Source organism: Triticum aestivum, chromosome 4A, assembly GCF_018294505.1.
Source record: "Triticum aestivum cultivar Chinese Spring chromosome 4A, IWGSC CS RefSeq v2.1, whole genome shotgun sequence".
NCBI lineage: Eukaryota > Viridiplantae > Streptophyta > Magnoliopsida > Poales > Poaceae > Triticum > Triticum aestivum.
Window position 1 is genome coordinate 541,592,500 of NC_057803.1, and position 23,713 is coordinate 541,616,212.

At 45.3% G+C, this 23,713-nt stretch overlaps 1 protein-coding gene across 1 annotated transcript; it reads right to left on the reverse strand.

The window, feature by feature from the left end:
* Nucleotides 1-14,934: 14,934 nt before the first annotated feature.
* LOC123083896 (B3 domain-containing protein Os03g0620400-like) lies at nucleotides 14,935-17,222 on the reverse strand. The gene is made up of 3 exons (XM_044505772.1): nucleotides 16,979-17,222; nucleotides 16,675-16,904; nucleotides 14,935-15,399 (listed from the first exon to the last, which is right to left on the reverse strand). Exons 1-3 carry the CDS (start codon nucleotides 17,217-17,219, stop codon nucleotides 14,935-14,937), a joined length of 936 nt encoding a protein of 311 aa, XP_044361707.1. The 5' UTR covers nucleotides 17,220-17,222.
* Between the last annotated feature and the right edge of the window lie 6,491 nt (nucleotides 17,223-23,713).

Sequence of the window (23,713 nt, forward strand, 5' to 3'; positions counted from 1 at the left end):
AGCACCCGATCATTTAGTATGTTGCTATTGCTTTCTTCATGACTTATACATGTTCCTATAACTATGAGATTATGCAACTCTCATTTGCCGGAGGAACACTTTGTGTGCTACCAAACTTCACAACGTAAATGGGTGATTATAAAGGTGCTCTACAGGTGTCTCCAAAGGTACATGTTGGGTTGGCGTATTTCGAGATTAGGATTTGTCACTCCGATTGCCGGAGAGGTATCTCTGGGCCCTCTCGGTAATACAGATCACATAAGCCTTGCAAGCATTGCAACTAATGAGTTAGTTGCGAGATGATGTATTATGGAACGAGTAAAGATACTTGCCGGTAACAAGATTAAACTAGGTATTGAGATACCAATGATCGAATCTCGGGCAAGTAACATACCGATGACAAAGGGAACAACGTATGTTGTTATGCGGTCTGACCGATAAAGATCTTCGTAGAATATGTAGGAGCCAATATGAGCATCCAGGTTCCGCTATTGGTTATTGACCGGAGACGTGTCTCGGTCATGTCTACATTGTTCTCGAACCCGTAGGGTCCGCACGCTTAAGGTTTCGATGACAGTTATATTATGAGTTTATGAGTTTTGATGTACCGAAGTTAGTTCGGAGTCCCGGATGTTATCACGGACATGACGAGGAGTCTCGAAATGGTCGAGACATAAAGATTGATATATTGGACGGCTATATTCGGACACCGGAAGTGTTCCGGGTGATTTCGGAGAAAACCAGAGAGCCAGAGGGTTATCGGAACCCCCCCCCGGGAGAAGTAATGGGCCATATGGGCCTTAGTGGAGAGAGGGGCAGCCAGAGGTGGGCTGCGCGCCTCCTCCCCCCTGGTCCGAATTGGACTAGGAGAGGGGGGCGGCGCCCCCCCCCTTCCCTCTCCCTCCCCACTTCTTTCCCCCTCCTAGTAGGAGTCCTACTCCTACTAGGAGGAGGACTCCTCCTGGCGCGCCTATAGTGGCCGGCCGGCCTCCTCCCCTTGCTCCTTTATATACGGGGGAAGGGGGCACCCCTAGACACACAAGTTGATCCGTGTGATCATATTCTTAGCCGTGTGCGGTGCCCCCCTCCACCATAGTCCTCGATAATATTGTAGCAGTGCTTAGGCGAAGCCCTGCGACGGTAGTGCATCAAGATCATCACCACGCCGTCGTGCTGACGGAACTCTTCCCCGACACTTTGCTGGATCGGAGTCTGGGGATCGTCATCGAGCTGAACGTGTGCTAGAACTCGGAGGTGTCGTAGTTTCGGTGCTTGATCGGTCGGGCCGTGGAGACGTACGACTACATCAACTAAACGCTTTCGTTGTCGATCTACAAGGGTACGTAGATCACACTCTCCCCTCTCGTTGCTATGCATCACCATGATCTTGCGTGTGCGTAGGAATTTTTTTGAAATTACTACGTTCCCCAACACTATCGTCGCAGGGCTTCGCCTAAGCACCGCTACAATATTATCGAGGATTATGGTGGAGGGGGGCACCGCACATGGCTAAGAGATCAAGAGATCAATTGTTGTGTCTATGGGGTGCCCTCTGGCCACGTATATAAAGGAGTGGAGGAGGGGGAGAGGGCCGGCCCCTATGGCGCGCCCTGGAGGAGTCCTACTCCCACCGGGAGTAGGACTCCCCCCCCCCCTTCCAAGTAGTAGGAGTAGGAGTCAAGGCAAGGGAAGGGAGAAGAGAAGGAAGGACGGGGCGCAGCCCCTCCCCCTAGTCTAATTCGGACTAGGCCTTGGGGGGCGCCCAACCTCTCTTCTCTCTTTCCCCTAAAGCCCAATAAGGCCCATATACTCCCCGGCGAATTTCCGTAACTCTCCGGTACTCCGAAAAATACCCGAATCACTCGGAACATTTCAGATGTCCGAATATAGTCGTCCAATATATCGATCTTTACGTCTCTACCATTTCGAGACTCCTCGTCATGTCCCCGATCTCATCCGGGACTCCGAACTCCTTCGGTACATCAAAACTCATAAACTCATAATATAACTATCATCGAAACCTTAAGCGTGCGGACCCTACGGGTTCAAGAACAATGTAGACATGACCGAGACACGTCTCCGGTCAATAACCAATAGCGGAACCTGGATGCTCATATTGGCTCCCACATATTCTACGAAGATCTTTATCGGTCAGACCGCATAACAACATACGTTGTTCCCTTTGTCATCGGTATGTTACTTGCCCGAGATTCGATCGTCGGTATCTCAATACCTAGTTCAATCTCAATACCGGCAAGTCTGTTTACTCGTTCCGTAATACATCATCCTGCGACTAACTCATTAGTTGCAATGCTTGCAAGGCTTAAGTGATGTGCATTACCGAGAGGGCCCAAAGATACCTCTTCGATAATCGGAGTGACAAATCCTAATATCGAAATACGCCAACCCAACAAGTACCTTCGGAAACACCTGTAGAGCACCTTTATAATCACCCAGTTACGTTGTGACGTTTGGTGGCACACAAAGTGTTCCTCTGGTAAACGGGAGTTGCATAATCTCATAGTCATAGGAACATGTATAAGTCATGAAGAAAGCAATAGCAACATACTAAACGATCAAGTGCTATGCTAACGGAATGGTCAAGTCAATCACATCATTCTCCTAATGATGTGATCCCGTTAATGAAATGACAACTCATGTCTATGGTTTAGGAAACATAACCATCTTTGATCAACGAGCTAGTCAAGTAGAGGCATACTAGTGACACTTTGTTTGTCTATGTATTCACACATGTATTATGTTTCCGGTTAACACAATTCTAGCATGAATAATAAACATTTATCATGATATAAAGAAATAAATAATAACTTTATTATTGCCTCTAGGGCATATTTCCTTCAAAATCCATATAGCATCTCCGATGCCCACCGTTCTTTGGACGGCACGCCCGAAACCATCACGACCCATGATGACGCCGCGGCCTCGACCAGTAAGCCCAAGACTGCCGGCACCGCGTCCGCTGCCGGCCTGCTCGAAGCCGCCGTGCCCGCGTCCGCTGCGGGCCTGCTCGAAGCCGCCGTGCCCGTGGCCGGCCAAACCGAGACGCCCGCTGTTTCTTCCACCGCCTTGTCCAGTATAGCTCGGCGAAGATTGTGCGTCGAAGCCGCCTCGTCCGTGGCCAACCAGCCCGAGGGCGGCATGCCCACGTCCGCCCAGTGCGGCGTTGGACGAGGTCTGGCCGGCGCGCCAGCCTTTGGCGATCACGCGACCGACGAGGCCGAGCCTCCCACGTCCGCCGGCTCCACGACGTGCTGCACCACTTGAACCTCCGCCACCGCCACCATGGACGTCATCTTCAACCTCCTCTACACGGACATTCAAGTCAGGAAACATGCTTTGTGTACAGCTGGTCTACAACTTGATGCGCTTCCGTATGAAAAGTGGTCGAGTATAAATAGACAGACTAGTGTTGGCACCCACGAATGTTTGAAGGAAATGGCGCCGGTGAGTTTTTGCAAAAAAATGGCGCGGGCGCAATGCGCGCAGCCGGTCTAATTCATCAGTTTTTTGGAGGCCCAATGCATGCTCGACATGCTGGCTTGCATGGCTGCATGCAGCGCGCGAAAAAGGCGGGAGAGAGAGAGCAGTGCGCGGGATGAAAATTTGCTGACCGCGGGGGAGTGAGAGGAGTGAGTGAGTTGGCTTCCTGCGCGCTTGAAAGAAAAGGTAGACAGGAGGACCGAAGAGTTTTTGCATGCGACAGCATTAATGACTCCGGTAAAAAAGAAGAAAAGTTAGCTTGTGAAGTGGTCATTAAGTTCTGCCTTGATATCTGTACTTTGAGTTTGTGGTCTTATATAAGTGAATGGAGGGAGTATGACTCCGAGAAAAAAGAAAAAAAGTTAGCTTGTGAAGTGGTCATTAAGTTTTGCCTGACCACTTCACAAGCTAACTTTTCTTCTCTTTTACCGGAGTCATTAATGCCGTGGCATGCAAAAACTCTTCGGTCCTCCCGTCTACCGTTTCTTTCCAGCGCGCATGAAGCCAAATCACTCACTCCTCTCACTCCCCCGTGGTCAGCAAATTTTCATCCCGCACACTGCTCTCTCTCTTTCTCTCTCCCGCCTCTTTCGCACGCTGCATGCAGCCATGCAAGCCAGCATGTCGAGCATGCATTGGGCCTCCAAAAAACTGATGAATTAGAACGGCTGCGCGCGTTGCGCCCGCGCCATTTTTTTTGCAAAAACTCGCCGGCGCCATTTCCTTCAAACATTCGTGGGCGCCAACACTAGTCTGTCTATTTATACTCGACCACTTTTCATACGAAAGCGCATCAAGTTGTAGACCAGCTGTACACCAAAGCATGTTTCCTGACTTGAACGTCCGTGTAGAGGAGGTCGAAGATGACGTCCATGGTGGCGGTGGCGGAGGTTCAAGTGGTGCAGCAGGCCGTGGAGCCGGCGGACGTGGGAGGCTCGGCCTCGTCGGTTGCGTGATCGCCAAAGGCTGGCGCGCCGGCCAGACCTCGTCCAACGCCGCACTGGGCGGACGTGGGCATGCCGCCCTCGGGCTGGTTAGCCGCGGACGAGGCGGCTTCGACGCACAATCTTCGTCGAGCTATACTGGACGAGGCGGTGGAAGAAACGGCGGGCGTCTCGGTTTGGCCGGCCGCGGGCACGGCGGCTTCGAGCAGGCCCGCAGCGGTCGCGGGCACGGCGGCTTCGAGCAGGCCGGCAGTGGACGCGGTGCCGGCAGTCTTGGACTTACTGGTCGAGGCCGCGGCGTCGTCATGGGTCGTGATGGTTTCGGGCGTGTCGTCCAAAGATCGGTGGGGCATCGGAGATGCTATGTGGATTTATCCCACGGCAAGGTCCGACGACACGGACAGTGCGGGCAGCAGTTCTGGCACGGGGGTGACACCTCCGGTGCGGGTGGTTCGTCGAGCACGGCCGGCAACGGGGAAGAAACGGTTGACGTCACGAACAACAAGGGCATTGATCTCAGTAAGTTTTTAGCTCCATTTATGTGTTAGCTTCGGTTTTGCATGCGTACTCGTTAAGATTGCCATGATAGAGGTTGCATTATTTCACACTCTCTCTGATGTTTAGGGAGTACATAGTCTGTAGTTAGATGATGATTAGCCTAGTTACTCATGCACAACAAGTGACAAAACGGATGTGAGTATGAAACAGTAGTTCTAAAGTTCAACGGTAAGCAATGAACTAAATACTATGACCATTTGTGTGCAGATCGTTTTGGAAACATTGTAAGGAGGACATGGTATTCCGATGATTGCAAGCGCAACATATATTCACAGATTTTGGCGGCAAATGGTAATGGTAGGTTGAAGCGTGGTCTTCCCAAAAGATTGGCACAGCTCTTGCATGTTTCGCCGAGGAGTCTTAGGCGCATATGGAATACAGGCCGAACTCTTTATGGAGTCAACTCTGTGATCAACAAGAAGGCAAAAAATTGTGGACGAAAAAGGGTTGAGATAGACATTGCCGTGATGGAGGCAATACCCTTGGATGAACGGACAACTATATGTGATCTTTCGGCGTCAATGCATATGAAGAGCACCACTGTTTTCAAGCGGTTGAAGGAAAAGAAGATCAGGCGTCACTCAAATGCCCTTAAGCCTGACTTAACACATGAAAACATGAAGGAACGTGTATGGTACTGCCTTTCCCAGCTGGTGCCCGAGAGCTGTCCAGAAAATCCCATGTTCAAGGCAAGATATGATCAAGTTCATATAGATGAAAAGTGGTTCTACCGCACGAAGAAAAGCCAGAAATTTTACTTGGGCCCCACAGAACCAAATCCGAAGAGAAGCGTGAGGAACAAGAACTACATAGAGAAAGTGATGTTCTTGTGCGCCGTTGCGAGACCGAGGTTTGATGCTGCTAGAAATTGCACTTTTGATGGCAAGATAGGTGTGTGGGCATTTGTTGAGAAGAAAGCTACCTTGAAGAAGAGCAAGAACAGAAAACGTGGGACTTTGGAGCTCAAGCCGATTCCAGTTGTGAACAAGGAAGTTAGTCGCACGTTCCTCATCACGAGAGTAATTCCTGCAATAAAGGCAAAGTGGCCTGCTGAGGACCGTCATCGTCCCATATATATCCAGCAGGACAATGCCAAAACTCATGTTTCGGTGAATGACAAGGAAGTCTTAGAGGCGGCGCAGGCGGGTGGTTGGGACATTAGGATTGTATGTCAAGCACCTAATTCTCTGGATGAAAACATTTTAGATCTTGGCTACTTTGCGTCTATTCATGCCATGTTTCACAAAAATATGCCAAAAAATATCCAGGAAATATTGGATAAAGTGGAGGAATCTTTTGTTCAGTATCATGTTCAACGGATGAATCGGATTTGGCTAAGTCATCAAGCTTGCATGCGCGAGACACTCAGGCTTAAGGGTTCAATTCACTATGTTGTTCCTCACATTAAGAAAAAGTTGCTCGAGAGGGAAGGCCGTCTACCGATTAGGCTTAAGTGTGAGCCGTCGTATATCTTAGCTGCTGAAGAATTTCTCAGTTCGTAGATGGTGTTGTATCAACGTAACCCTTTTTGTAATGGAAACATCTATGCCTTAATGATGCATGTTTTTTATCATTCAGATTCAACTTGTTTTGTATACTCCATTGTCACACTTACTCATCGAGCTTAAGCAAGAGTAGCACTGTTCATGAATCATAAGAACAAAAAGGCAATGAAAGACAAACTAATCACACTTAAACAACATTTGCTAGCAACGTTCATAATCCAACAATGGAATCACACTTCAAACTTGACAAAACAATGATCGAAGACACATGAAAACACCAGACTACTTCTCATCTACTAGTTCAATATCAATGGAATCTGGCACTACCGTATCCGGATCAAATGTATCGGGTACATACTCACCTCGCCGGTTGTAGTTTTCGGAATCATGAATATGTACCACTTGTTGGGGTGGATACATCTCTCTTACGTTGTCAATGAAGACACCTTCTTCCTCCTCATCGGTATCAAGGTCGTCCTCCTTGTAGACGAGCAGCACCTGTGCATGTTCGGTCTCCTTCTCTACGTGAAGCCACCTTCCTAACGCACTCAGAGATCTCATGCTCCATGCCGGCATCTTCTCCGGCAACTGTACCGTGCCCTCGACGGTGAAGTCTGCAACCTGTACGTCGACGGCACCTAGCTGCTGGTCTTCTGTCTCCGCGTCGGAGTCGACAAGACCGGTGATGAAGTCGAGTCCGTCGTGGCAGACCGCAGCTGCGGCTGCCATGTCGCCGCCTACAGCTCTGCCATCTCCGATGCTTGAAATAGAGATGCGGCCGCTGCTTCCCGCCCAGCGGCGGACGCCGCTTGAAATGTAGTCGTCGCGGCCTGCGGCCAAGCGCCCACCGCCGCTTGAAACAGAGTCGTCGTGGCCTGCAGCCCAGCGTCCGCCGCTGCTTGAAACCGAGCTACCACCTCCATCCGACTTGCTGCCATCGACACCTGTAGCCCAACCTCGGCTGCCGCTGCCTCCTCTAGCCATAGAGAAGAAGAAGATGATGGGATGGACGAGGGAGGAAGAAGGAGAGAAGGAGATGAGGAGACGCAAGCAATGAATAGGGAACGGAGGGGAGGTAGGAAGTAGCTAGCGTCTTTATCGTTGCATGCATGCAGGTTTGCTTGTACGAGGAGCCCTCGTTAATTTTTGCCTTGTTTTGTGTTGGTGGCCTTGTATTGATGCAATTTGTATTTTCCATTGTGGCCTTGTATAAGGAAATGGAGGGAGTAGATTAGGTCCTGTTTGGTTTCAAATAAGTCACCAACTTATAAGTCGAAAAATGAAAAAAAGTGACTTATTTTGCCAAACGGACCCAACTTATAAGTCAGCCAACTTATAAGTCATAAGTTGTTTTACCCCAACTTAAAACTTATAAGTCACCTCTTTTTACGTGGGTCTCATCACCTTTACATTAAAAAAACAAGGTGAGAAGGTATGGTTAGGTGACTTATAAGTCAGGTGACAACCAAACAGGCGTGACTTATAAGTCATTGGTTTTAAGTCACCTGACTTATAAGTCAGTGACTTATTGGAACCAAACAGGCCCTTAGTATCATAAGTGGTCTCATTTATTATCATGCATGACATATATTCCCTCCGTCCGGGTTTATTAGGCCTGCATGCAAAAACTCATGTACCAAAGAAAAAAGTTAATACAGATGATGGGTGATTTAATGCTAAGAATGCATTGTCCCGAGGATGCCAATGGCCAACCAGAGTAGCTCAATATACGGCATGCAGCTGCTGGCCCGCTTCCCTTTTTCACTTGGCCAATAACGCCCACGTTTAGCACTAGCTGAGCAGTTATTGCGTAGTGCATGCAGCTAATGATGCGGCTGCTTAACCAATCCTGGAGAGCTCCTCGGCGCTTTCAGCGCCCGCTAGCGAACGCAGCGCCCACTGCGTCGTTTGCGTGGGCCTAGCCCAACAACGCGTGCTGGCTCGCGCTGGCTCCCGCTCGCTCGCTAGCCGCCCACTCTCGATCGCTGGGTCACGCACGCTCGCTTGTTTTTTTTTCTTTTCCCAAAAATTGCTACATTATGTCATGATTTTCTTAGAAAAAACCAAACCGGGTTGCTACAGTACATACTCTTGTTCTTAGGAAAATGTTCATCGAATTTGAAAAAGTTCATCGAATATGAAAAAAGTTCATTGAATTCAAAAAAAAGTTTACCGAATTTGAAAAAAAGTTCATCAAATTTGAAAAAGTTCATTGAATTTGAAAAAAAATCATCGATTTTGAAAAAAGTTCATTGAATACGAAAAAAGTTCATCGAATTTGAAAAAAGTTTATCGAATTTGAAAAAAGTTCATCGAACTCAAAGAAAAGTTTATCGATTTGAAAAAAGTTCATCAATTTTGAAAAAAGTTCATTGAATATGAAAAAAAGTTCATTGAATATGAAAAAAACTTCATCGAATTTGAAAAAAGTTCATCAAATATAAAAAGAGTTAATCGAATTTGAAAAAAAGTTCATCCATTTGCAGAAAAAAAACATGAAGAAAGAAATTTTCTCGAATTTTAAAAAAGGGAAAAAGGAAATGGAGAAATGAAAGGGGAGACAAGAAAGGAAAGAAACGATGTGTGTTGTCGCAGTGGGTTCGGTGGCGCGTTGGTTGTCGCGGCCCCCCTCTATGCAGGAGGTCACTGCTTCGATTCTCCCTCAAGCATACTTTTTTGCGGCTATGAAAACATATAGTACGAAAGGGTAAGGTGGGCTGGCATTTTAGTAGCGAAGGAAGGAAGCGGGGGTGTGCGCCCGATTGCAGGAACAACTAAATCAGGCGCTTAAGGCGCCAAATAGGATTTGGCCCAATCCTGCGCGCATGCATAAGAGAGAATCGAGGGAAATTTACTGGGAAAGTTTTGGGGCCTTACAAAAATGGGACAAGGTTACTTTGCTAAGAGGCCCAATAAACCCGGACGAAGAGAGTAGTAGCACCACATTTATTATGTTACGATATCTACTTATGTTACTATAATCTTCTCTCTCTTTTTTAATTGCTTGTCACATAAGCATGTTTGTGAGTTCCAAATACATGATACTCCCTCCGTTTTTATTTAGTTCGCATATTAGTTTTGGTCAAAGTCAAGCTTTACAAACTTTGACCAAATTTATATACAAAAATATTAAGATATACAATAACAAATCAACAACATTAGATTTATTATTAAATGTACTTTCACATCGTATAGATTTATTATGATAAATATCTATATTGTTTTCTATAAACTTGGTTAAATTTTACGATGTTTGACTTCAGTCAACTTTAATATGCAGAGTAAATAAAAAATGGAGGAAGTACTACTTATATCACCCTCATTATGGCCAGCCTCATGCTAACAATGGGAGAAGTCACTGAAGGAACGTAAAGGAAGGGGAAGCTCACCGAGAAGAGGCGTGCCCAATCCTGTGGCATGCCATGTATTTCTGTCCACCTTGGTTGAATTTTTTTTCCACTATATTTGCCAACTCGTGAGCATGAGATAGAAAAAACCTTTGCCAAAACTTTGGCAGGCCAATCCTAGACTCAAACCAAACATAGTTACACGGCTAAGGAGTCCACAACTTTCTTTCCCCCTAGCAAGAAGACTAGGGCAAAGCCTTCCTTCCCTCGATCTCTGTCAGTGAGCATGTGAATTCACCTCCCCCCGTCCACCGTTCGGCGACCAATGGCGGTGCCTCAACTCCGACTAGTAGATAGGTTAGAGCATCTACAGTCGGGCACCCCAAACCCTCCTCAAACGTTCGGGCGGGGCGCCTGGTCACTGACCGGTCATGATTTTTTGACCAAGACGGACACCTCAAAACGTTCGGGCGGGCCGCCTGGTCACTAACCAGTCACAATTTTTTGACCCAGACGGACGCCTCGAAACAGCCGGGCTGACCGGCACCCCTTATATCCAGCCCAAATATGGGGCGGATATGGGGAGGCCTGGGCATGCCCGCCATGTCAGACTAGCGAAGGGGTCCCAGCCGAAAACGCCATGAAACCCGGCGGTCCGAAGCTCGTCTCCTCCGTCGAACCGGTGGCGCCGCGTGGCGCATCTCCGGCGGGTCGTGTCGTGCCTAGCTAGCCCGGCTATTTAAGTCGACCGGTGGCACCGAAACCCTACCATCCATCCACATTTTCCTCCTCCTCTCCGCCGCTGCCGCCAGTTTCCACTCCACCCGCCCGCCTAGTAGCCATGCTCCCACGCCGCCGGGTGAGGGGCGGCGTGGGAGCGAGCCATTTCTGACATTGTAGTGCTGGCTCGAGCTCCTTGAGTAGATCCGTGCTAGGCGTGAAGCCCAGATCGCCGTGGGGCTACCTCTGGATGCAGTGGATCCGGAGGAGGAGGAGGACGAGGAGGAGGACAAGGAGGAGGATGAGGAGGAGGATGAGCCAGGGAAGGAGGATGTGGGGGACGCTGGTGATGCAGATATGCAGGCGAAGCAGCAGGCCATCCTCGATTCCCTCAGGTCGAAGTCGGCTGTGAAGGACAGACGGCGTCGCCGGTAGGAGATGGAGGCGCAACAGGCCATGGAGGAGGCGGAGATGCTCGCCTACATGGATGAGGTCGAGCAGGAGGAGGATGAGTCGGAGGCCTCCTACCCGCCCGTCCAACCGGCGCCCGGCACCGTCGTCGTGGACATTTCCGATGACGAAGAGTAGCTAGGTTAGCACGTAGGATTTCTTTGCATGCTTTGTATGGATCTAGGGGGATGAAATATGAGAGAGGCAGATGCAGAGTTGCTAATTTGAGGCGTGACCAGTCACTATTTGCGGACACGCCCGGTTGCGTCTGCAGGCGTTTGAGGGGCCGGATTTGCAAAGTCTGGCTGTAGATGCTCTTAGGGTTTTAGTCCTTGTTGCACTGGTGCTCGGACGGATATCGGCGGTTCTTCTTTGAATCAATCTTCCATGCTCGTATCCTCTTCGAATTCGTCCTTCGGGATAGATTAGACCAACTCTAGTGTAGATTCCTGCCAGCTCCCTCGGGTGGCGAGGTTAGGGTTTCTTTTCGCATGAATGCAATGGCAAAACTTTGTCACAGGTTCTTCATATCGACTTAGGGGCTCAACGGTGACGACTGCGACTCGGTGGCACTGGTCCTTAGGGCACATGCATGAAGACTTCCCAGTTGTCGTCGACAAGGTTAGGCCGACTCCGGTATGAGAACGGCGACAACGGGGTGTCGACGATTCGTTCTAGCTGCGATAGTGGTCTAGGGACCTTGATGTAAGTTTTATTATGTCTGGGGTACTTTGTACTTCTGATGAACTTTAATAATAGATCTGATTTCTTTGTGCAAAGAAACATTGTTCTCCCTAGAGCACGGGGAGAACCATGACATGCCTCCACATTTAAAGGCATCGCGCGGTGTTGGAGGCGGTGGTATCGGAGGCCTTAAAGAGAGCGATGCTTCTGGCGTCTGTAATGGAGGATAGGAGTTTGGGGAGCAGCGAGAACATGCAGGTCGATTGAGGGGAGGGGGGGGGGATATCTGGCGCACCTACTTGTGGTGCTACTGATGCACCTATCACCCAAAATACACCCTACACGCATTTCGAAATCTGATTAGTTTTCCACATACATAAAACATTTCTCTACTATGTCACCCAATTTGATTTAAATTAGACCTACAAATCTACATACTTACAAAGAATAATAATTGAATAATGTTATGAATAGTACTCCCTTTGTTCTGAAAATGGAAGCTTATAATTTTTTGCTCAAGTCAAATGGTGTAAAGCTTGATCAAGTTTGTAGGAAAAACTACCAACAACTATAATACTAAGTATGTATAATATAAATTATATTTTATTATGCGTTTAACGATACTCCCATCGTCCGGGTTTATTAGTCTGTCTTATTTTTTGGGGTCCAACTTTGACTACTTATTTAAATAAAAAATGAATTATATGCTACACAGACTATGTTATTGATTTTTTTTATTTGAAAGAGGTTATCCACTGTACTTAGTTTACATTTTATTAGTTAAATTCATGGTCAAACTTTGGCCAAAATAAAAGGGATCCTAAATAACCCGAGCTGATTGAGTTCTGATTTGATATTATAGTTGTTGATAATTTTTCTTAGAAAATTGGTCAAACTTTGTACCACTTGACTTAAGGCAAAAATTATATGCCGTCCTTTTGAGAACGGAGGGATAACCCATTTCAGATCGGGCCATAACTTTGACTCATTAACACAATCCGTGGTAGATTTGATATTGTTGTTTCCAAAGTTGTGGTTTAAATTTATTTTTGTGATTGATATTTGTTATGAGTACATGATAGATTATTTTCAGATTTTCTGAACAATTATAGTATGACCTTTGGGCGTCCAGTGCACCGATAGCACCACAAGGCCGGGTGCACCGGATAAGTTCCCTGTCGAGGCATTCTACATTGCTGCGACCACGGTGAACAAGCAAGAAAACAAGCTCCCACTCTCCTCAGGGACACGTATTTGTGCAAAAGCAGATAGAGAGGAGAAGGCCAGATTCTTTGCCCAAATTCGGTAAACGCCACCGAATTTCAGTAAGACAAACAAGCCAAAGAACCTAGTACAAAGTAGCAACGCACAGAACACGTTCGTTCATTTTCTCATCCAGTACTGCGAGTTAGCTTTGCTTGCTGGGAATGATATGGACCTTCATGGTAAGCTTCCTCTTGTTCTTCTTCAGTTCAAACAGACAGATATCGCCGAGTTGCAGACTGTTGTCATGTACAAATTTGGACCAGCCTGCGCCAAGGAACCACCTTTTGCCATTTCGATGCACCACCATCTTGGTCTTCCATATCTGACTCATGCACTGGAGCACCACAGTTTGATTTTCGCATGGAAGATGTGCGGCAGCAGCATACCGCGAACTTAATTCCTGGTTTATTACAAATGTAAACATGTTACAGTAGCAGGTTGAACAATTTAACCATCGAAATATTCAAAACTATGTAGACTGAAATTCCTGAGACGTTACATATCTGTGTGCATTGTGCTGAGAGATCGCTGGATCAGTGCAAAAGGTTGCACTGTTACTTTTTGAACCGTACTTGCCAGAAAATTGCTTTTTTGGCTTGAAATTTCTTTTGCGCTTACATCATAGAAATTATATATTCTAATAGAAAAAATTGTGAAATATATTATTTTGTGGTCACAGTCTCACAGGGCAAACACAGAGTCAACTAGTGGAGACACTGGGACACAAGGTCCTTACACCGTTCAGTTTTGGCACTATTCAGAATCCGACAACAAGAAAATAAAATAAACTTGATGCATAGATTTAGAAAGGGTGTTAATCTTACTAGCATGTTCTGCTTAATGGCACCAATATAGGTCTTTTTCATGATTGATACGTAAATGGGAACTTCAGATTGGATGGCTTGCACTTTCGCGTCAACAATATTCTCCTGAGACAGAGATAGATGGCTCATGGACGGTAGAATGTAAGGAGGCACAGCAAGACCAGCAGAGTTCTTTCTCTCCGGAGGTTCATGAGAAACCCTATGCATGTCGCTTTCCGAGGGAGCATTTTCTCCTGCAAATAACTTTAGATCACAAGAACGAAACAATCTAAAATGTATCAAATTGTTTTAGTCTAGCAAATGTTTTGTAAGGTACTTTGTATTTGTTTTACCCTCGCCTGAACCAGCCCCTTGAACACCATCAGTTCCACCTCCCGAATGAGTTGTTTCTCCACGAACTAGATGAACGGTAAACTTGGATCTCCTCGCCCCGCCCTTTTCCGGTACAAAGATGCAGATATCCCCTTCCTGCACACTGTTGTCACAGACAAAGTCTAACCAATGCCCTGTAAGCATGTACTCACATCTATCTTTTGTCATGTAGAATCTGGGATGCCACTTCTTGCTCTTTTTGTCTGGCGCTTGAAGTGCAATAGTCACACTTTCATTTGGAAAGTGTGCAATTGCATGTTCCTCAGGAATGATCTGATAGCACAAGAGACAAGATGTGATGCTATTAATAAATAAACAAGAACCAAAAACTAAGTAGTAGTAGGTCATAAGAACTCCCAAGATACCAGACTTCTTATTTATCTATAATATAGAAACAGAAAGGGACGGCGTTAGGCATGACAAACAGATCGTATTGAAAACACTAAGTTGCCCATTCAGTAGATATTTTGTGAGTTTACCAGTAGAGGACTAGGTGGTTCAACAGCATGCTGACTCATGACATCAACGTATACAGCAGCCTCGGGTTGAATTCTCTCTACAAGCGCAATCACTTTCTCATATTGTGCCCCAGATAGACAACTGCCAAGTGATAGCGCATAATTATGTCCTCGAGGTGTTCGACGATCATCGGACTCAATAGAATTGCATGCTAAAGGACTGTTGTCTCCTGTACAAAAATTGCAGTAAAAAGACTGTATAAGTAATTTAAACTTTGGCACATATGCACTTGTAACTTAACAATCTAACCTGATTTCTCAAAGGAAGTGGGTTTTGCAGTATTTTGATGATCCCTTGAGCTACCCCTCTGACAGCTAGGATATATTTTTCTTCCTGATGGTTGTTTGGTATGATCATCAGAGCTGCTTCGTATATCAACTGAATCTGCACTTCTTTCTTGAATAGTCACATCATTTATGCCAATATCATTTCTTTCAACAGGGGAATGATCAGCGCTTGCTTCACGAAGGTGATGGACTGTCACCTTGAAGTTTCTTACATCACCCTTCGTCATTGGTTGAAAGAGGCAGAGATCACCCTCCCGCACATTATTGTCATGGACAAACTCGTGCAAATAGAGGTGGTGTCCCTTTTCATCAGGTATTCTGCGAAAATCGCACAGCCATTCCTTACTCTTCCCATGTAGCTTGAGTGTGATCTTTTGACTTTTGCTAGGAAAGTGATTGACTGCATAGTCCTTAAGTATTGCCTATAATTAATAAAGAGAGAATGGAACAATATGAATATGTGATGCTGTTATATATAACTTGTACTATAAAACAAAGTATCAAGACTAGCCACTAAGGATATTTAATGCGCTCCAACTTAACTCTCTAGAGTAAGAGGAAGTCTAAATGTGAACCTTAAATTTATCAGTCGACCGGGGTTAATTTTAGAAAACTTGTAAAGGAAACTAGCCCCTTGGTGCTTAAGTGCAACAGATAGGAAAGTATCAACTTCTATATGCTCATACACACGATTTGAACCCTTCACGCGATTGATGCCATGCAAAACAATTTATACTCCGCACATTTATGATTGGATCACATAATAAAAGCAGAACAAAGTTTATAAATTTAATTTTGGTGAAATAAACACTAAATGAAATAAATCAATTTTGGAATTACATGGTTACATCTTACATGAACGTAAAATATGGAGCACATACAAAAATAATGGTAGTTTTTCAAAAAGAAAATAGACAAAATATTGGATTTTGTGCTAGAAATAACAGTTGATTAGAAACAAATAATTTTGAAGTGCGTCAAAAGGGTACCATAATAATTTAGTGTCATTATGAAATTGAGATGTTTGCTAAGCTTAGTTCAGAATTTCTTCTCAAAATTCCTTTTGAACAACTCAAAAGAAATAATTTAAAAATATTTTAGTTATCATGGTCTATCCGTGGGTACATTACTTGGTTTGTCTCATTCCTTCCATACACATATTCCTTCCATCTACTCATGCCAATTAATGGCAAGCAATGTTGTGCAAAGACATCATTAGGCCCGAGAAGGTCAATTTTATCTCTCAACCTCTACAAGGTAATAGACCAGCCTAGACATTAGATCAAAATAAATGGAGGATCGAGATTGTTTGGGGGCGTCTTACAGTATCTCAAATTTAACTAATACACTGGATTTTAACTATCAAAACATATATTGTTAATTCAGCGATGCATATCAGTTTGTTGAATAAGTATCTTTGTGAGCATTGTGAAAACTAAGCGTTAAGAGAACCTTTCATAAACATTTTCCTGTGAAGATTTTGTTAAACAATACTCTCTCCATTCCAAAATATCGAGAATCTAATGATAATGATTTGGTATTAGACATTGATATCCTCTCGATAAATTTGGCCAAAGCTAGAGAATTATGACTTTTTGAGAAATTTAGTCCAACTAATATGTTGAATATATGGAGGGAGTATAGTATTAAAAGATAAAATGCAGACGCAAGCAACACGAAGAACTAACTTGACGTACCAGATCAGGGTATTGTTTCACATTGGTCTTCTTCATCCTTACCACAAGCATGGGGATTTTAGGTCGAATTTTCTCGTCAAGCACATCTATTTCCGTCTTCTCTGCCGCTGTAAGATCGAACTTCCCTTGTAAGACATAATTCTTCGCCTTTTTGCGATGTAAGGCATAATCCTTGGAAGGCATCTGAGGATCATCCGGTTCCACAGGCTCATCTTCAGATGGATTGCCTTCTGATGCATGTAGAGTTCTAGAAGTAAGAGAAGATGATGCAGTGAAGGTAACTAAAATTTAACAGACTATTAACCTGACAATTCCTCAACTGGAGAAGACATTGCGGCGGCCTTTACTTGTTTCCCACGACGGCCTGAGCGATCCCTTGGGCATTCGAGGTCTGACCCCTCACTCTCTGATGGCTCAATAGGATAATCATCTGAACTGCTTGAACTATCAGCATAAGCCGTGCGTGCTTTTTTAGCATTATTAGAAGCACTTTTCGTCTGCCTGACGAACTTCTTCCTCGCGCAGCGTTCGTGTAGATTTCTCATCGATCTCGGAGCCGTTCTGCAAAATGGCAGGGTTCAGGAAACTAGTAGGAAGCAGATAGTAGATGACATCGCCTATTAGCGTTACAAGAACTAACACAACCATACAGACATCACTCGCCTAGCAACAAGAAATAAAGGGATCAAGAAGAATCGTCTTCTTCCGAAGAGAATCTAAAAGTGTCCTTTCTCACGGACAAAACATTTCTTGAAGAAGACACACAGAAACAGATGAAACAATACTCTCTCCTTCGCATTATCTAAGTTTTCCCAGATTGTAGTTGTAGGGCGTAGAAACGGCCGCAACAATCCGGGACCGATCGGTCGTGTAGCTTCCTGAAAAAGGGGATGGCTGACTGGAATCTGCTAACGGCTGTTAGATAAGATCGTGGAAGGAGTACAGAGGTAAATCAAAGGTAGATCGAAAAGATCTATGTGCAGATGCGGAAACATAGTACTAGAACAGATTGATTAGAATTTAGATCACAAGAAATGGAAGGAGATAGGCTTAGAGAAGAACCTTCACTTTGGACGTGGTGCTGCAAGGAGATGAACCGGTAACGCAGCAACCCGGAAGCAGTGGTAATTTAAGAAGGGAGCTGCTACAGCCTAAAGGTCCTTCATTATGAAACGTCACTTAACATTCATTCCATTCTTACCTGCTTTTCTGCTTGCGAATTTACTGGACGGAGACATTTTACAAGGCCCACCTTCTTGATTCATGTGCTTGACCAAAATATTCGCCAAGAGAGTCTAAAATGAGAGCATGTACAATAGGATGATGTAGGGCTGTAAGCCTTTAAATATTATATTTTAGATGAGTTGAAAGAGAGAGAGGAGGAGAGAGGAGGAAAGCGGACTACTCATTAACAGCAAGTGCAGGCATGTTATGAGAGAGTGAGGTGGGGCCATATATCAAAAAAATAATACTCCCTCCGTCCCACAATGTAAGACGTTTTTGCAAGATATGTTAGCTTGTAAAAACATCTTAGAGTAACTATAATAAGCTTATGTAAGCAGGCTGTAAGGGTTAAAATATTATTTATCGGCTGACATGGAGGGAAGAGAAGAGGAGCTGGCTACAGAATAAGAGCCAACTGCAGCACGTGCTCCTAGGCACTATGTGAGAGTGGAAGATGGACCATGTATTAATGAAGTACTCCCTCCGTCCGGGTTTATTAGGCCTCTTAGCATCACAAGCATGTCCACTTTTATAAGGCCCCGCGTTGGAAAGGTGCATGCATGCAACCATTTCATTGGTTACATTGAAAGCTATTGTTGTTGGTGCCATGGCTGAAAAATTAATACACTTCATGTGTGTTTTTTCATTGGCTGCATGCATGTGAGAGAGTGCATTGAGAGTGGAGTGAAAGAATTAATGTGAGCAAATTACTATGTGTCTTGGTCTAAGAGAAGTTGTCTTTAGGCCTAATAAACCCGGACGGAGTAGTACATCTCTGCATCTTATTATTATACTTGAAGGCTACAAGGTTGGCTATAAATGACATGGCAATGTCATATATTCCCTCCGTCCGCGAATAAGTGTACTTCTAGCTTTTGTCTTAAGTCAAAGTTTTGAAATTTTGATCAACTATATACAAAAGAGTGATAACATATATGACATCAAATTGATATATTATGAAAGTACATTTCAAAATAGATCTAGTGATATTAAGTTAGTGTCATAAATGCTAGTACTTTTCCCTATAAAGTTGGTCAAAGTTTTAAAACTTTGACCTAGGACAAAAGCTAGAAGTACACTTATTCGTGGACGGAGGGAGTAGCCATCAGCTGGTTGTACTATTAACCATGCTCTTATATTATGGGACGGAGGGAGTATATATTTATATGTAACTATTGTACTTGCCAGCTATAGGTTTGGCTATAGATGATGTGGCAAGACCATATAGCCATCAGCTCGCTATACTATTAGACATGCTCTAACTCCTTTTCGGTACATATCTTATCTCAAAATTTCCGTTTTTTCGAATATCGAGATGCATTAAATCAGCACATGCAAGGATTAAGAGAAACTCACCAATGTAGGTAAAAGTTCTTGGTAATTTATTGGCCGTCCCTGCATGCATTGCAGTTAATGCATTGTTAAATATATTTTTTTGAGAAAAATGAGCACATCGATTGAGTACTTTTGTAAACTACGGAATTATTTCGCCACTCATTATTTAACCGGTGATATTTTTGAATTGAGCCCTACAAACCAGAAAGGATGGAGTATATCTCTGTGTTGGGGAATATATTGTAGAAATTGTCATATGAGGACTGTAAACTGGTCATAAATGCATGTTTCCTTTTCCAATGGTTTTCCCCTTTTTTTAGAATCGAGGATAACACCCCGGCCTCTATTCTAGAGGATACCCCACAACATCGAGATTGTTTTGATGAAAATTAGATGAATGACATGAGAACCAAATTAAAAATACATTTGACTTGTTATATTTGATTGTGTATAGTTATAACAACGATTGAATACAATTAGATATAATTGAATGGAAAACATTTTCTTATGGTGGGTTTTTTTCATGCATCATGTTGAGGTGGGCCTTGTCCATTCATAATTGTATGGTGAGATAGCAAACGAATCAATTTTTGAAAGACGCTGGAAGTAGGTTCCACGCCATTCCCTGCTTTCGGTCCCTCCCGTAAGTCCTTTGATCCCAATTGACGGGGGAGATATAGACGCTTGGACTTAGTTGGTCTTCTGATCCGGTCGGCATTCCAGCTACTACTCGGACCCGCCTTCCACGTCCACGGGGCCACCACCCGGATGTCCACCACCATGCTCCCCATCGACTGGATCAGTATCCTAGGCAACCTAATTAACAGTCTATGCAAACTATTTGTTTCCACAATTCCATGTTTTCTTTCATACGACCAAACTTTGGTCGGGTTCCACTATCCAAGGATAATGGAACAAGAGTTCAGTAAGCACAACTTGTTATTTTCGAAAAGGAAAGTCGAAGCCTCCCGACATGCAATGGGACAAGATTGAAATCATAAACAACAGAATACAATGGGTACACGACAATGGTAGAACATGAAAAATACCAAATCTAAACATTTACAGCAAAAGTCATTCTTCCACACAACGCCTTCAGAAGGGAGTGTGATTGCTGGCATTGCCAATTCCAACATTGTCGGTGTTTTGTACCGGCAGTGTCATCAAGTGATGATTGGTTTGTTCTAGAGAGTAGAGCACATGGGGGATCCAGATGGCGGTGCGAGGAACATGAGATCTACCCAGGTTCGGGCCCTCTGGGGGGAGTTAAGACACTACTCATGCCTCTGGTGTTTGTATTGCTCTAGTGGTTATCAGAGATCAGGGAGATCTCTTGAGAGAGATATTACTTGGGCCACAAGCTCTCGGCCTGGCTGCAGAGAGGTTGAAGATGGTGGTAGGTCTAGGGTTTCTCCCTTCACCCATGCAGGTCTCTAGCCCACCTTATATACTCGTTCGAGCTAGGGTTACATGGCTCGAGACGAGTTACAATCAAACATGTGGGGCTCGCTTGCTCCATGGTAGTTCTGATCCATCTTGGCCCGCTTTCCTTCCTAGGCCTCGACCTTCCTATAGTGAGCGCCCTTTGGATGGACTCTCTATCAAGGGAGCTGAAAAATGCCTCCAGAGATGACAACTACCATGTGCCCGCTAGCCCTCAACTAGGTCGATTTCTCAGATCAACCGGGTACGACATAAACAAGGACTAAATCCTAAATGTTAGTCGGTCAATCAATTAAGGCCAGAAAAACGGCACAAAGACAACTCCTTCCACAAGATGACGCTAAGGCTAACACTGGAAGCTATGAGAGGTTCCAGTAACTAGGTAATATTGGGGCTTCACCACTCATCGTCGGGCCAAAAAGGGAAACCAACTATCATAAGAGCAACTCTAGTAGAGTCGCAATTTGGGATATGAGTATATGGCGGCGGTCATGCGCAAACACAGAGTAGCCATAATGCGGCCTCCATCTTTTCTTATCTTCTCTTTTTTTGTTGCATCAACTCAATAATCAAATACTCAATTTGAGGCATTAAAACACTCATTTGAGATAAATTTGCATTACAATGCCACTACATAGGGTTAGAAAAGTCTTGGTCACATTCCCGACGGTCGTTGTTGAGGTCAGGAACGGCTTTTTCAAGGGAGGCAAGCCTTGACATGGCTTGATTTGTCTCAGTGAATGACATCATGTTCATGTCATATGTGCGCCATCAGATGCGCTCTCTCCGGCACCAAATACGCTTGTTTCTCCTTGTAAAGGAGCCACACAGAGCAACCCTCTCCGCCTTTAATGCTAGCCCGACAACGGTGACCTCGAAGATTTCACCAAGGTGACGACCGAGGCGTCAATGACATAGCACTCATCTCATGCCTCCTTACCAGGAAGGCAACAGGGAGCACGAGCAGCCCTCGATGAGCTGCATGGGTGAGCTCTCTCCTGCCATACGGGATTTGCACGTAGCCGAGCTGAATATCCCACTCAACGAAGTGCGATTTAGGATTCCAATCCGGCCACTCGTCAAGGGGGGATCCTCCTACACGGCCTCCATGGCTCCATCGCATCACAACAATGCCACTCCTCATTGGCCTTCGGGCAGTCTCCTCCTTCGCTAACTCCTCGTCCAGGATCCGCTTCTCCTCCTTGAGAGCGGCACCCAGTCTGCCCGCGGGAGAAGTGGCATGTCGTCTGGGAGAAAAATGAAGGCTGTGGGCGGCATGAGAAAAGTGAAGACTGTGGGCGGTGGTGGTGAGAGATGGAGATATGGTGATGACCAATTCTTAGCAGCCGGTGTTGGAAAATATGGCGAGAGTGACAGCGGGCAATTCAGGGCCAGCCCCCCGATTGTTATTTTTCTTTTTAGTAGTAACAACTTGTGATTGATTTTATTTTTTAGAGAAAAGGTTGGTAGGACTTGTGATTGATTAATTTTTTTTAGACAATTGTGATTGATTAATTAGTAGAGCTGTCGGTCATCCGTAGCAGGCCCAACAGCTAGGAAACGGACGAGCATTACTTAGCCTACGAAGCAACCCACAAATGATTCGTGAGATGGATGCCTCCGTCATATTTTTTCTTACTACCTCCCGTCAGAATTGAATGTACCTACATCGATTAGATGATTGACTGAATAGTCCTGCCGCTGAACCCGTCGTCGCCCCCACGCTAGGGCATCGCCAGGTGCTGGCGGCGCTTTATGTTTGATTCGACTGTCTCCCCTCGTCGACCGACGGCCATTGTCTGCGGCCTGCCTATGCGTCAATCTCCTAATTCCTTAGCAGGCGCTTCAGATTTGACATTCAAGGCGGCACAACATGACTCACGCTAGATCGAAGGTATGTCATATATTACAGCTCATGTCTAGGCTATCACAGATTATTTACTATTACTAGGTCTGTATTGTATTAACTGGTGGACATTAGTTATTGTTTGTCAGATTGATTATAAATTACATACTTAATTGTATAGATAATATAGGTTTGATTTTTTTTAAATGGAGTAGGACCCTCGGCCTCTGCATCTGGACAATGCATGTAGTCACTTTATTAATTATTCACACAAGACCTTACAAAGTCATACAACAATAAGACTAAAGCCATCGTCTAGGCAGCATCTGTCGCTACTCCTATCCAGTTGATGAAGAGATGCTGATAGTCTGGGCCTAATACCAAATAGACCTCGCAGCCAAACATAACATATAAGACCTGAGGACTCCTGCCAGGTATGAGTCACCCATCAGTCCGGCACACTCCTCAACCAGGACGCCTGCCGGGTATGAGACCGCCGCAGCCACCTACCACCAATCCATCTTCAGTGTTGTACTGTTGCATCTACCTTACCCGGTCTAGCTGTCGTCGACGCCACCATGACGCCAGACAGCTACCTTCTCCTGCGCGAGTCCATCTTCGCGTATCGGACGCCGAGTCTCCACTACGCCACGCCGCCGAGATCCGCCGTCATCAATGGACAAGATGAAGCACCGCTCCTCCTCTTGTCCCCTCCAGCCAGCACTTGCTCCAAAACGATGCCCCCGAGAAGGAGAACGACTGCGAAAACGTCGCCATCGTCCAATCCGGTAGACCCAGATTTAGGGTTTTCCCTGGAACCTCCCGATCAGGTTAACGTGACCTGTAACGACGATGCCTCGAGAAGGGAACGACGTCTGAGACACCACCATCATCCGCCATGACCGTAGTCAGGCACGATTTTCACCGAAAACTACGTCGTCCCGATCTCGCGGCTAGCTGGAACCGAGCGGAGCCTTTTGCGTAGCTTCAATCTGCTACCGATCAAATATTCTCGCACAATGGACTGGCTCATAGCCCAGTGGTTGGAATTGGAGCATTGTGGTGTCGCCCTGCCGACCTGAGTTTGACGCTCTTTAGGTTGAATTCTGTCTCACATTCTTTCTTATAAATAATGCCGCGGGGTTTCTGCTCCTCTGGTCTAGTATTAAATATTCTTGCACAAGTATAAAT

Bases quoted from the DNA above. Each gene is read 5' to 3' on its own strand.
- LOC123083896 (XM_044505772.1), bottom strand. From the start codon at position 17,219: ATGAGAAATCTACACGAACGCTGCGCGAGGAAGAAGTTCGTCAGGCAG. The intron at 16,905-16,978 runs GTTAATAGTCTG...TACATGCATCAG, and splicing joins TCCAGTTGAGGAATTGTCAG to AAGGCAATCCATCTGAAGAT. The intron at 15,400-16,674 runs GTACGTCAAGTT...TATTAATTATAG, and splicing joins TGAAACAATACCCTGATCTG to GCAATACTTAAGGACTATGC.